General features: G+C 43.9%; 1 protein-coding gene across 2 annotated transcripts in view; it reads left to right on the plus strand.

Annotated features, from left to right (window-relative positions):
- The window catches only part of Igsf5 (immunoglobulin superfamily member 5), a 42,012-nt gene that overhangs the window by 17,518 nt on the left and 8,816 nt on the right, over positions 1 to 15,678 (plus strand). For both annotated transcript variants that reach the window (XM_075954560.1, XM_075954568.1), the window contains 2 exons: positions 8,551 to 8,691; positions 12,109 to 12,133. In XM_075954560.1, coding sequence (XP_075810675.1) covers positions 8,551 to 8,691; positions 12,109 to 12,133 — 166 coding nt within the window. The remainder of the gene's footprint in view (positions 1 to 8,550; positions 8,692 to 12,108; positions 12,134 to 15,678) is intronic.

Below are 15,678 nucleotides of genomic sequence, written 5' to 3' on the forward strand. Positions count from 1 at the left end.
CTTGGTCTCGGACTGCCCACCCCCTCAGGTGACTTTCTGACATTTTCTTATTAGCTTTTGGGCTCTCGCTCAACCAGGTGCTCCTTATTCACTTCGGTCTGCCCATGTCCAACCCAGCTCTCCCACAAGCTACTTAGAGACAATGAAGTCTGGTCCAGGCTTTGACAGGCAAGACTGAAAGGCAAAATTCTGTTGGCACCAAACAGACAAGAACTGACAGTTGAAAACCCACATTTCACCAAGATAATGAGGCAGCCCAGAGCTCTGGTTGATGGATGGCCCCTTCTAGAAATGAATCTTACGGATTAGCTCTCTGCCATCCTTTTCTTCTGAAGGAAAGGCCACTTCGTTCCCATCAATGGAACTCTTCCTTAACTGGGACTGCACCTTAATTACAGCAGCTGTCGGCCAGAGGGCTGGGAAGGAAGGCTCTGCGGGTGGGCAGCAATGAGCCTTGCTTTATTGGACTCATTTGCAAAAGGGTAATTCGTTTCTAAATTATTCATCAAGATCAGAGCAGCTGGTATCTGGCTCCGTGTTGTGTGTTTTATGCAAGTTTTATTAGCTGCAGACCTCCTTCCACCTTGCCTGTGGAGCTAGAGGAGCTGGGATCAAGTTCGTGGAGAGTAGAGAGGTGAGCCACCTGTGATAGTTGCCAGACTTCCTTAGGGGTGGGGACCCCCAGTTCTGTACCCCCATATGTACCACAAGGCTGGGGGATTATCCTTAGGTGAGCTCAGAAAGTTTAATGGACTTGGGTCACAGAGTATGTGCTGCCCCAGAGATCAAACACTCACCTGAAGAAGGCGTGTGGGAAGCCAATGCTTGTCTTCAGAGCTGGTTTCTCAGTTCTAAAAAAACCAGTTTTCTTAGTTACTGAAACCACAAACCTGTGGGCAGCAGACACCACATTAGAAAGCAAAGACCCTTGGTTATGTGTTGGGGAGAGATGTGAATGAGTGCTTACTCGCTCCAGATAGGAGGAGACTAGTGATGCACCAAAGAAATCATGTTACCCAAGAAGTTTATTGGGATCACTTACAGGAGTATGAATGACTCAAATACATCACCAGATTGATGATTCAGGACCACTGTATTCATGGAACACCCTGCACGACTTGCAGGCAGTTTCACTGAAGGGTCTTCCAGCAATTATTACAGCTTATATAGCTTTTGGGAAGAACCTGTGAGTTTTGTGACTTTCATTACCTTTTTGAATGTGTTGATCCTCTTCCATTTGGGACTCTTACATTGGGAAGAAGGAGCTACACAACAACCCAACAAAGAAATATTCCAGTGAACAGTATGGCCCCAGATGTCCCTCTTTGGGTGTCCACTTAGTACTGGTTGTCCTCGTGTGTAGGTTGTGAAGTGAAACCATATTCTAGGGCACATGAGCATCTTCTCAGATGCAATGATCTAGTTTTATTTCAATTCATTTCCATGAAAAGTGACAAAGTCAGACAGAAAATGTGGTAGGCATGATCCTCCCCCCCCCTGAAGTCATGGTAGACAGGGAGGCGTCCTTTTGGGGTCTGCGCAGCAGGAGTGGTACTGCGTCTCTGTTCTTTCCAGTGACTGCAGGCAATCTTTGATGTTCCTTGGACTTCTTTTCCGCATGGCCTCCATGATGACATGACTCTGGGCATGTCATGTGGAGTTCTGAGGCTCAGTTTTCCTACATGTGAGATGGGCAGACAAGCTGTTTTGTCTCCTGGCTATGGATCATTGACTGGAGGAACCTGGATGCCTGTGCTGAGGCTCAGCCCCTTTTAGAAGCTCTCATTTAATTGTTTTTTATTGACTATGATATCTTTGATATTAAGTTCCTAAATAACTGGTTTGAGAGTACTTAGCCTAAAGTCTTAAACCCTGCTTTCTACTTTAGCTGGTCAGGTCCCACAATCTAAACAGACCATAGATGGATGCTCTATCTAGCCCATGTGACTTGGGAGGAAGTTAATTTACCCCTCTGAGCCCCAGTTCTGTTGTCTGTGAAGATGAAATAATCGTAGCACTTACCTTGGAAGAAATGAGTATACTGGAATGTCCAAGACAGTTTCTCAATGTGATTCCTGCTCCAGAGCAGGAAGGACAGAAGGGCGAGCAGTTTTCACAAACATTAATGCCTCACACACCCATGTCCTCTCTGGTCAGCTTGGGTTTTGCATGCAGTGATGACATTTTATGGCAATGCAGCTTACGTTGAGAAATTCTACGCAACCACTTTAATGTTGTGCTAACTCTTTCCAGACAGAACATTTGGGGAAATGATTCTTTCCTTCACAGATTGGGAAAGGATGGTCACCAAGAACACAATAAAGTCAGTTCCATGTTCCTGAGGAGCACACAGGGGTGGGAAGAGCTTAGGGAGCAGGGCTTGAAGTTTAAACCTGAAGATAAACATAGTAGTCACTGTGGGTTGCTCAGGTAGAGTGTATCCACCCTCTTTTTTTTTTTTAATTTTTTTATTGATAAAAGGAGGATACAGAAAAGAAAAAAAACAAATTTCCACCTCCTCCCACCCGCCTCCCATTTCCCTCCCCCTCCTCCCACTCTTCTCCCCCTCCTCCCACTCTTCTCCCCCTCCTCCCACCCCTCTCCCCTTCCCCCCACTCCTCTCCCCCTCCCTTTCCAGTCCAAAGAGCTGTCAGGGTTCCCTGCCCTGTGGTACGTCCTAGGTCCTCCCCCCTCCATCCATATCTAGGAAGGTGAACATCCATCTCTCCAGCCCGATATCCACCCTCTTGAAAGGCTCTGTCACTCACCTGAGTCATATATTCACTGCCCTGAACAAAGCAGCAGCCATACCTTTCCAGATGCCCTGAAAAGGTAAGGCCTGGGTGGTGCCTTCCTGGAGGGATCGTTCCACAATGACAGGGTCTGTGACAGAGTAGGAAGTGTGTTAAGAACCTGGCTTTTTTGTGCTGAGCCATAGGGTAGGTTTCCAGGGCTCTTTCCTATCTTATCTACACTGTGAACAGATTGGATCACGAATCATTCCAAGAACCTGTTTTTCTACCTATTATCATTTTTTAGCTTAACAATAAGACTGTTGTTTTCAATGGGCTGTGAATGATTTATTCCAAAATGACTTTCTACTAAACAAGATTATCCATGTTTTACACACACACACACACACACACACACACACAAGTGCACACATATATGTCACAGGAGGTAAATGAACAACATTATTAAAATAAGACACCTGGACAGTTCCAGTAGTGTCTTATGTTTCCTGATGACCCCAGACATGGTAGACTTGATTAGAGGAGATTTGAGCAGATGTGTCTCAAGGGAGAGACTTGGAGGAAGACTGGACTTCCAGGGAGAGGTGAATAGCCAGACAGTGTCAGTGTGGGGCTGTTGTATGAGGCTGGGTACGGTGGCTGAACTAAGATGACAGTGAGTGATACCACGAGTCTCCCATTCCCTTCTAGACTCAGTCATCAGCCCCAAGGGGTGGCCTTTCCTCTGTACACACACACACTCAAGGAGAAAGCAGTCACTCTCTACTCAGTCGAGGAAGCTTGTGGAATCCAGCCTGGTTCGACAGAAGATTGGAATGTTAAGAAGGAGAAGAGGCCATGGGCAGGGAATGTTTGAGTGGTTAATAAACATGCTATCCTAAGTAGGGAGAATTCAAGCCTATCTCTTACATCAGGAGCCAGGCCTCCTTTCTAGCCCCAGCCAGTTCCCTTATCGTGAAAACGTGTGACATTTGCAAACTTAGGTTTGAGAAAGGCAGTCCATCTAACTTGATGTAGGGTGTCCATGGCGATTGTAAACACATGAGTTCTACCTCAGAATCTTTCACACACATTTTTTTGAGTTTAAACAACCTGGTAGAGCAAGACTTGTGACTGGCAAGTGAATCAGAGGCCAAAGGCAACCCAGAAAGTAAACAGGGGCCACAAAAGGGATTAGGTTCTCTGGTGGGAAGCCCAACGTGGCTGAGAGTTAAGAGGCTTCCGCACAGATAGAAGTCTGCTTTTATTCTGAACTGTGAGAGTCAAGAATGTAGCTCAGACCTTAATGATATCATTATTGTGTTCATGGTAAGGGAAGCATGGGAATATCCCATAATGGGGCAGAGTGGCCTCTGAACAGACTGTGCTTTCATTTCCTTGCCACCCAGACCCAAAAAATCATACAAAATTATATGAATTGCAACACTGTTTGGTCAAGGGCTCAGGCATATTCCTAGCTAGCTCTTACTTCTTAAATTAACCAATTTCTATTATTTTATATTTTACCATGAAGCTCATGGTTTGTTACCTCATATTTTACTTCTTGGGTGACTATGTAGAGTCTGATTGACACTGCCTTCTTTCTCTCTGCATTCAGTTTAGTTTTCCATCCTAGCTATAGTCTGCCCTGTCACAGGCCAAAACAGCTTCTTTACTAATGAATGGTAGCACACAGAGGGGAATCCCACTACAGTGGCCTGAATGATATTCTGAAAGTGTATGCCACCAACCTTTTGCATGTGAAGCATTTGGAGTGCCCTTGCAGTCCTCTCGATTCTGTCACTGGAGCAGGTTTTGAATCTGATTGATCAGTGGGCATTACAAGAGATTCCCAGTGTTGTGCTCTCTAACTATGGGACTTCTTTGTGACAGCATCCCAGTTTTGGGGGTTGGGGAGGTATGATAAGGAAAAGACACAATCCTATCCTCTCTCTAATATCTTTTTAAAACACATTTAAACATTTCTGAGATTATATTATGTTATTTCCCCTTCCCTTCCTTCCCTCTAAATTCTCTCATATACTCCCTCTTGTTCTTTTTTAAAATTCATGCCCCTTTTTCTTTGATTCTCTCTCTCTCTCTCTCTCTCTCTCTCTCTATATATATATATATATATATATATATATATATATATATATATATACAACCTGCTCAGTTTGAATAATGCTACTTTTATTTACATGTTCTCAGGGCTGTTTGGTTGTGGACATACAATCTGGATGTTCTTCCCTGTAGAAGAGTATTTTTTCTGCTCTCAGTATTTGCCAGTTGCCTATAGTTCTTTGTGTAGGGTAAGGCTCCCTCTCTTTCCTGTCTTACTTCAGAGAGATATCCGGGAAAGAGGCAACAGATGGCATTAGAAAAGTAGTTTGGACTTCCTACATCCTGCAATTCTTCTCTGCATATCTTATATGATGAGAAAGGAGAGGTCTAGACCTGTCTCAGTGTATCTGACTGCCCAGTGCAAGAGGCAGATAAGAACTCAGCTCTTTAATCCATCCATCATCCATCCATTCTTCAACCATCCATCCATCCATCCATCATCCATCCATCCATCCATCATCCACCCATCCATCCATCATCCACCCATCTATCCATCATCCACCCATCCATCCATCATCCACCCATCCATCCATCCATCCATCATCCACCCATCCACCCATCCATCATCCATCCATCATCCACCCATCCATCCATCATCCATCCATCATCCACCATCTATCCATCTATTCATCCATCCATCCATCCATCATCCACCCATCCATTCATCATCCACCCATCCATCCATCATCCACCCATCCATGCATCTATCCATCCATCCATCATCCACCCATCCATGCATCTATCCATCCATCCATCATCCACCCATCCATCATCCATCCACCCATCTGTCCATCCATCCATCATTCACCCATCCACCCATCCATCATCCATCCATCATCCATCCACCCATCTGTCCATCCATCTACTCATCCATCTGCCACCCATCTTTCTGTATTTCCATTTAACCATCTACCCACCTACCCAACCCTCTCTCTCTGTTATCCATCTACTCATCCATCCCCTGACCCATCTGTCATTTATCTATCCATTCATTATGACTAGCATATTCCAGGTATGTAGGGTATAAGGAATATAATACACAACATATGAGCTCAAAGGAGTTAGGACCAGTTTAGATTTTAGAAGATAAATAAGAAGAAATGGAAAAAACCACAGTAAATATAAGCCATTAAAAATAAAAATAAAGCAACCATCAAAATTGTCCAACACTTTCTAATTCTCTGGAAGGAAATAAAGAAATATGAGCAATTCATGAGGAGCAAAACCAAGTATCTTTTAAAATAACATGATTCTTCAAAGCATAGACAGTTACCTGATTTGTTTTCAGACAAATCTTTGCTTTTATTTTTAATTTTTTGAGACATGGTTTCACTGTGTAGCCCTGGGTCTCCTGAAACTCACTGTATATAGATCAGGCTGTCCTGGAACTCACAGAGATTCACCTGCCTCCCTCCCAAGTGCAGCAACTTAAGGCATGTGCTGCCACCACCTGGCATCTTTTTAAAAGGTTATTTGTGTGTGTGTGTGTGTGTGTGTGTGTGTGTGTGTGTGTGTGTGTACTCACATGAATGCAATGCCCCCAGATGCCAGAAGAGGGCCCCAGATTCCATGGAATATAGAGTTACACACTTTTATGAGCTGCCCTATGTGGGACAGAACTCTGGTCCTTTGCAAGAGCAGCAGGCCTGTTTGTTGCTGAGCCACTTCTCTAGGCTTACCTGTGGTTTCTTATGCAGTTGGATTCTTGTTTGCCTGTGGCTTTTTATGCACTTGGGTTCTTGCTTAATTGTGGCTCTTTGTGCAGTTGGAGTCTTGTTTGTGGTGACTTCTTGTGCGGTTGAGTTCTTGCTTGCCTGTGACTTCTTATGCAGTTGGACTCTTGCTTACTCTTGATTGAGAACTGAGGCAAAAGTGATCCTCTCTAAACATGCTACTCATATTCTGATCATTTAACATTAGCAGAGGAACAGCAAACTACAGCTGCAGGATCAATTTTAAGCAAAGCACTATATGGGGAGAGCTCCCAAGAGAGATGTTCACCATTTTCCTCCCTGGTCACTGGTTCCAAAGCAAACCCCATGTTCCTTCAGAGGAAGCCTGTTGTTTTACATTTCTAGGGACTAGCCTTTACCCCATTTTCATTGAGATATCAGTGAGACAGGATGACAGACCTTGTAGAATACAATGCACAGTTTCCCAGATCATTGTGGTTGTCTGTCCTTTGACTTTTGTGTGGTTCCTGCTTAGGCACAGAGGAATAAAATGATGTTTAAGGCTCCCTCAGGATCACCCACGTACTTTCCATGAGCCAGGACTTTCAAGGATTGTGGAAATGCTCCATCTGGGCTGATTTAGCACTTGTGATGTAGGTAGTATAACTTAGGAAGTGTATATTTAATTTTAATGAAAAATGAATTTACATGACCACCCAAAGCCAGCATGTCAGCTCTAAGACATGGTTGTAAAAACCAAACAAATAAACAAAACAACAAAAATACCTAGGTCATTCCTCTTACTTTTTATTTCCTTCCATATTTTCCTTTCATTCCCTGCTTTTTCTGTCTCACTTACCTTTGCCTTACTCCGTGCCTACTGGATACAGTAAGAGGGCAAAGTAAGATACTAATAGTATCAGCTCCATAAGAGGTTAGGAAAACTTACACAACTGCAGGAGAAATGCATTTAGTGGTGGACTCTGCTGAGTCCCTGAGGAGAGCTGTGTGCCCAGGGTCTTTTGCCCTCCCATAGGGTGCTCCTATTACCTTTGGCGGGTGGGATCACAGAGCTGGGAACACAAATGCCAGGACCTACCATTCTCTAGTACACAGTCCACTATTCTTGACTAACCCACAGTTTGGCTAACCAAGGGCTTTCCTAGCATGGTTATCAGAACACTAACCCTTGGGACTAGCCTTGCTGACCCACCCTTGTGCAACTCTAAGGAATGTGGGAGGTTCGACCAACTGATAATTGTACCTGGGTTACAAAGACCAACTGATAATTGGACCTGGGTTACAAAGCGATTACTTGTATCAGTAAATACTGGCATGGGAGATACTTTTGGGGTCTGAGTCACTGAACAGAGGAGGGCAGTTGGCCAAGAATGCTCTGCTGCATTATAATGTATGATATTGCTGAATATTACAATGCTGAAGTGTTATGCTCTTATTCAAGATACAACATAGTGATATTTTATTTATGATTTTTTTTTTGAGATGAGTTTCTCCGTAGCTTTTGGAGCCTGTCCTGGAACTAGCTCTTGTAGACCAGGCTGGCCTTGAACTCACAGAGATCTGGCTGCCTGTGCCTCCTCCCGAGTACTGGGATTAAAGGTGTGTGCCACCGCTGCCCCGCTTAATATTTTATTTGTGTATTAATAAATAAAGCTTGCCTGGTGATCAGAGGGTAAAACTAAGCCACAAGAGGCCAGGCAGTGGTGTGAGTTTAGGGCCAACCTGGGATACACAAGGTCAATGTAGAAACAGATCCAGGTGATGCTGGCTCACAGAGAGATCCATATGCCTCTGTCTTCCAAATCCCAGGATTAAAGGTGTGTGACACCATTGCCTGGCCTCTAGTGGCTTAGTTTTACCCTCTGATCTTCAGGCAAGTGTTATTTTTTAGAACATAAATAAAGTGTCACTATAACACAAGATAATTTAGATCCCACTTGAATCACTGAGCCTACAAGGCACAGATGTTTCTAACTCCCTTTTTCCTCTTGCCATTGCAGATAGTATTGGCGAGGAAGGCTCATCGCTGCCGACCTGGGCCATTGTACTTCTGGCAGTGGGCTTTTCCTTGCTCCTGATCCTGATCATCGTTCTGATTGTAGTATTCTGCTGCTGTGGTATCTCCAGGAGAGAAAAAGAAGGTATTGTTTTCATGTAAATTTCTATGGGGTTTTGAATTTGTGGTACACGCAATTGAAGTGAGCGAGCTTATCATTCAAAAGATGAGTTTCGCCACAGTGAGATGTCACAGCAACCTGGCAGATGGCTGTCATCACACAGGCAGTGGACAAGAGCTGACAGGGAAACAGACACACTATTGGCTGGCATATGAACAAGTATGGCCACCATGAAAATGCTATAGAGGTTCTTCAGAGACTGAAAATGGAATTACTTGTGATCCAGCACTCCCACTGTGGGATGAATATGCATAGGAAATGAAACACGTGTTTCAGACACACATATGCCTTCCCATGTTTATTGCAGAGCAGTTCATGATATGTAGTAATTTGAGCAGCGGGGCTGCGTCCCCAGCATCCCGGCCGCCTCGCTAGCTTATGCCCCAAAATAACAACACACAAACTGTATTCATTTAAACACTGCTTGGCCCATTAATTCTAGCCCTTACAGGCTAATTCTCATATCCCGATCAACCCATCTCTAATAATCTGTGTAGCATCAATCTTACCAGGAAAGATTCTAGCCTACGTCCATCCTGGGTGTGAGCTTCATGCATCTGCCTCAGAGAGCAGAGCTCTCACGTCTGTCCGGGAGAGGGGAGCATGGCGTCTCTGCTCCAGAGAGCAGAGCTGTCGAGTCTGAGCTCACTTCCTCTTCCTCCCAGCATTCTGTTCTGTTTACTCCTCCCACCTATGTTTTAACCTATCAGGGCCAAGCAGTTTCTTTATTGCTTAACCAATGAAATCAACAGATTGATATATGACACTCCCACATCAATGATAGATAAGATATCAAAACAGGCTGAATGCCCATCAACAGATGACTGTTAAAGGTAGTGCTACACACATGCACACACATATATACATGTATACAGGTACACATATGTGCATACATATACATATACACACATGAACACATCTGGATATACATAGCAAACACACACATCACATTCATATATGTATACATACGTGAACGCGCACACATGCATACAGATGTATACACACAATCACATAATGCATATAAACACATGAGCACACTTACAAATATGTATACATAGACACACATGCATACATACATGAATACACACAAATAGACATATATAGGCACACATGAGTACACATACAAGCATGTTTGTGAACATACACTTATATACACATATACTTAACATTTATCCACACAAGGGGATACCATTTAGCTTTAAAAATGTAGAAATCCTGTTATTTGGGACAACATAATGAAATTAAAGACATTAAGAGAAAGGAGTCAGTTACAGAAAGGCCAGTGCGGTGTGATCCTGCTTGTTTGTGGCATACTCCACAACAGAAGTGGGGTGGTGGTCTCCAGAGTTAGGGATGAGGGACTGGGACATCCTAGTTAAAGGATGCAAGGCTTTGTTTAGAGTGAACGTGTTCTGTAGACCTGTATCAGTCATAATAAATCATGGCTTGAAAATAGACCTTTAATGTTTTCCTTTAAAAGTGATTCATGTATGGAATGATGGGTGTATGGATCGGCTCCATCTAATTTCCCAATGCCCACTCACATCAACTTGTCACACGGTGCCTGCCAATTTACATATTTATATTTTCACCCCTGTGCTGCCTTAATGAGCTGGGACAGAGGTAATAGGGATGCTGAGCAAAGCAAAATTGAAACTAAGAGGCAAGGACTTTTGGTCTTTGACAGGAACCATGGAAGGGTACAGGAAAGTGATGGAGGAAGGTCATTGGTTAAATAAAAAGGAACTGCCTCGGCCCATTTTATTGGTTAGGACATAGGTAGGTGGAGTAAACAGAAGAGAATGCCGGGAGGAAGAGGAAGTGAAGAGAGAGAGGAGAGGGAAGTGGCTGCTTTTTTAAAGGGAGAGAGACCACGCCCCAATGGGCTGGTATCTCAGCGGCTATTGGCTGGAGGAGTGGGAGGACCTCCCGCAACAGGAAAGAGAGAGCTGTTCCTCTAGGGCCCAGGAAACCCTATCCAGGGACCAGGCTGTTCCCACATCTGAGAAGGATGAGATCTTGCTAGAGGCCTGGGTTACTTGACTTCTGTACTGATTTTCAAGGATAGACAGCTACGGTGATATGCCCTATAACATACAATTGCTTTTCTAGAATAACATTGGTTGGGACATGCCCTTCCCCGTTCTGTGGGGTTTAAAATGTCCCAGTACAGGCAAGGGTGGCTGCAGAGTTAAAAAGACAAACATGGCACACGCTAAGTCAATGGAAAAGGCACACATGTCTCATGAATAGATGTGCCGGGGCACTCCCAGCTATGCGGAAGCTGCTGGTGGTCTGGAGATGGGGGTCTAGGATGAAGGGCCTTGTTACAGAGTTTGACAGTCTGAAACTTGAGTGAGGAAGGATGATTTGACATGTGACAGCCCAGAACTTTCTAAGTGCCGAATCCTTGTCTTTTCTCTGATTTGAACACTTTCTACAGTTAAACTATTTTTTTTCAAGAGCTGAGGTGCGATGTTTGGGTGCCTGTCACTTGATTTGCGTTGTTAAATTCACAAACACTTTGTGTGTGCGCCAGGTGGATCTACTGACTGTTTTTCATTGATCTCTCTCTCAACGAGACATGCCTGGTAAATCCCGTGATCTAGCGTAAGGACAGGGTCTGACTGTAGCTCCTTCATGGATCAGGCTTTGATTTGGGGGGTTCATTTTATTCCTTGCCAAGGGGAAGCTGGAGAGCAGTGAAAGCCTGTGAACTCAAGATGAGACTTTGGTTTGACCAAGGATTTGCTCATGTTCTGCAGACCCGTTCCTTGCTCGCTGTAATTCTAATATTCTGGAAGCTGAGACTGAAGGATTGTCACAATTTTGAGGGTAGCCAGGCCTACACAGCGAATTGCAGACCCGTGTGTTTACATAGTAAGACCCTGCGTTAAAAAATATTTCTGAGATGTTTATCTTAAATTTTGTCCTGTAAATGGAGACTGCACTTTAGTTTCCCAGTTGCCCAGACCTGAACTCATTTGTTGTTGTTAGTCAAAAGAGGATATACCTTCTGATGGCCTGGCACACAGTAGGCAACCAACGACTTGTGTGACTGGCTTGGCTACTTAGAGCTCTTCTTGGTCATGGAGCCTGCGCAACACTGGGTATCAAATTCAATCAGTATTCACTGGGTACACAAGGGGCATCCATTATCTTTCAGGTTCCCACAGAGTATTTACTTTTCTGATACTGAGTCTTTTTCCCTTGGGCTTTAGTTGTCTACTAATTCAGTGCAGGGTTACTCTGAATACGGGCTGGGTCAAAGTGAAGTTTATCAAGTCAGAGGGTCAACAAAAATTAGAGCTGCTTTTAGAACCACTGTCTCCATTTTGCTAACGGGATTTTCTTTCTCCCACACCCTCTTTTGTTTTTCAGAATCTAGCTATCAAAATGAAATAAGGTAAGTTGGAAACCTCTTCAGCTTTTGGCCAAAACAAAGCCAAGTAACCATGGTAACACTCATGCACGGGACTATAGGGTTTGGGGGAATTATGCTACTCAGTATGTACTGCAATCAGACACTCTGAAAAACATATCCAATCGCAGACTCATAAGCCAACCGTGGGCCATCTATAGAGGACTCGCTGAGGCTCTCTAAAAGATGGAGGTTGACTGAGCAGCTGGCATTTGAAGCTCTCTCCACAAGAGGGCGCGGTGCCCTGTGACTGTTGGTGGCTGTTGTCCTGCCATGCACTGCACAGATTGCACCACGACTTGAGGCATGTTGTAGGACAGAAAGCCGTGCCAGACAGATGCCTATAAGGCATGTGGCATTGCTCTGGTAGACAAATTAGACACTGTCTGCAGCTCGACCCAGCACTAAGAAGACAGAGTGAAAAATTCCTCTGTTTCATACACCATCCAGAGTGTCCGCAGATTTATTTGTTTGTTTGTTTGTTTGTTTGTTTATTGTTTTTCGAGACAGGGCTTCTCTGTAACCGCCCTAGCTGTCCTGGAACTAGCTTTGTATACCAGGTTGGCCGCAAACTCACAGAGATCCACCTGCCTTTGCCTCCTGAGTGCTGGAATTAAAGGTGTGCCACCACTGCTCAACTGCAAACACTTTTGAGGAAGATAATTCCAGATTCACAGGAATACATGCTAGCTGGTATTTCCACAAGAATACACAGTAGACAGCGTATTCTTAGGAATACATAGTATCTGGTGTGTTCACTGAATGCGTGATAGCCAGTGTGTTCACAGGAATACATGGTAGTCAGTATGTTCACAGGAATACATAGTAGCCAGGATGTTCGTAAGAGTACTTGATAGCCAGCATGTTCACAGAAATACATGGTGGTCAGTGTGTTCATAGTAATACATGGTAGCTGGTATGTTCACAGGAATACATGGTAGTTGATATGTTCACAGGAATACATGATAAACCAGTGTATTCACAGGAATACATGGTAACCAGTGTGTTCACCGGAATACATGGTAGCTGGTATGTTCACAGGGATACATAGTAGCCAGTGTATTCACAAGAATACATGGTAGCCAGTGTGTTCACAGGAATACATGGTATCTGGTATGTTCACAGGAATACATGGTAGCCAGTGTGTTCACAGGTATACATGGTATCTGGTATGTTCACAGGAATAAGTGGTAGTCAGTATGTTCACAGGAATACACAGTAGCTGGTATGTTCACAGAGATACATGGTAGCCAGTATGTTCACAGAAATAGCCAGCGTGAATATCTCTACTTTCAGAGTCACAGAATCACCCAGCGTGTTTCAGATACAGCAGTTTTGTTGAAGATGTCTGCAGCCACATCCAGCAGTCAGTGTTTATTGGATAATATAGTTTCTAGGCTCTGAAATTTGAAAACCTCTTTGGCTATGTGCAGTACCATAAATGAATGTGTAATGGTTACCAAGCGACAGGTTCTTTCCATTCATCTTCCAGCCCTGATAAAAAATAGGTTCTGAGAGAGGCAGCTCCATTCTGAGGCACCATGCAGCAATAGTCTTGAAACTGTTCTTTGGGGCCTGATGTGAGATGAGGGAGAGCAAGGAAACAGATCCTGGTGCATATTTTAGCATTTCTCTTGACCATGGTTACCAGGGAGTCATAGCCTGGATTCCCCCTTGGCTGAGCAGGGTGATGGTTGCCATGACCTTTGGTTCTGTTCTCAGGATCTTAGAGGATTTCAGCGCTCAGTAAAGGAATCCATAGTTACTCAGCAAAATGCTGGAGAATAACAATAGGCATATACAACACATGGGTAGCCATGACAACAGCTAAGACCCCCCTTTTCTGTTACACTCATACCCTTAACAGTTGGATGCTGCTCTGAGCTCTGCACAGGTTTCAATCTTACTGGTTTCTTACCATGGTTGTATAGATCTTTTCCATTTTGTGGCTGAGGGTACTGAGGCAGAAAAATATTTCTAACATCCTGCCTGTAGAAGAGTCAGGGTTGTAAAGAGGGCAGCATCTCCCAGAGCCAGGTCCCTCACCTATGTGCAGGGCCTGATATAGAAGGGATTGCCTCATCCTGGGGGCATGATGATGACTTCCTGCCTGTCCACATCTCCCGGCTTTTCCTTTCCATTTGTCCACACTGCTGTTTCCAGACACTTACATTTTTATGTTAAAATAACCACACATACTTTTCTTAAAGATTCAGTAAATATTTAGTGTAGAAAAGAAATTAAACATGAATAGTTCTGAGAAACAATGTTAATACTACCTGTAGATCCATTGTCTAAAGGTAATCAGTGTTACATATGTTAGTGTATGCATGTGTGTGTGAGACCATGTATACAAGCAGAGATATGGATGCAGGCATTTTGTACAATCTGGGCCCTCACAACCGTTATCTAATAGCATGTTCTTTTTATCTGACACTATTCTGAAGGGTTTTTTTTCTGCTAACAAATAGTACTTTCGTCTGGAAGGTTTCTTTTTTTCCAGATGGTTTTAATTTCATTGTTTCATGAAAGGCATGTATGTAGTTTTAGTATCTGCCTTTTCTGCTTGTGAAGCACAAGCAACTGTCTATGTCAGATAACACTATAGATATTTTTATAAATAAAGCAATTTTATTAGAGGGACTGGAGAGATGGCTCAGAGGTTAAGAGCATTTTCTGCTCTTGGGCAGGACCTGAATTCAGTGCCCATGCCAGGCAGCTCATGCCACCTCTAACTCCAGATCCAGGGTATTGGACACCCCCCCTTAACTCCTATGGGCATATGCAGTCACATGTTCATACCACACACAGACACATACATATATATTTAATTTAAAACATCTTTAAACATTTTTATCAGTATAGATTTGTTTTACATGGTGATGGTTCATGACATTTTTGTTCGCAAATGTAAGTGGAGGAAGGTGTACACAGCATGAAGTTCTTAGATACCTGTGCTGTGGCCTTGGCCAAAATTCACTAGTGAGTCGGTAGCCCCACCATGCTCCTCTCAGACCTCCCTTAGATAACTGTCTCCTTGCCCCCAACGGTAACATACTTCTGACATCTTTCCCCACATCTTAAGCTTAGATCTACGTAAATGAATCGTCACAAATCTTCATTCAAACGTGTCAGCTCTCCAGGGCTTTCTACAGTGAGGCCCAGGCACACTGTGCCATGTGGGTGGAAATATTTTCTAATGAAAAAATGCTGTGCTCTTAGCTGTATGTGGGTTTTATTCTTCTCGGCTTTATGTGGGACTTTGACAGTTTTCCGCTTGCTCCAGTAGGAAGGGAATATCATTCTCCCAGTGTTCTCTTGTGTCCCTGTAAAGAACTTGAGTGCCAACCTTGTTCAGAGTTCTGTGTCATCCCCATGGCAGTGAGGGCCTGGACACACAGTAGGTGACTGTTGCCACTGTTGTCCAAGAGCAATCCCGTGTCCACTGTCCCCGGCAGCACGGATGTCTATCACTTACTTATGTTAGCCCCTTGGGTCCTCTGTAGCTCATGTGTGAGCCATCTTCAGGC

Source organism: Microtus pennsylvanicus, chromosome 1 (genome assembly GCF_037038515.1).
Source record: "Microtus pennsylvanicus isolate mMicPen1 chromosome 1, mMicPen1.hap1, whole genome shotgun sequence".
NCBI classification, from domain to species: domain Eukaryota; kingdom Metazoa; phylum Chordata; class Mammalia; order Rodentia; family Cricetidae; genus Microtus; species Microtus pennsylvanicus.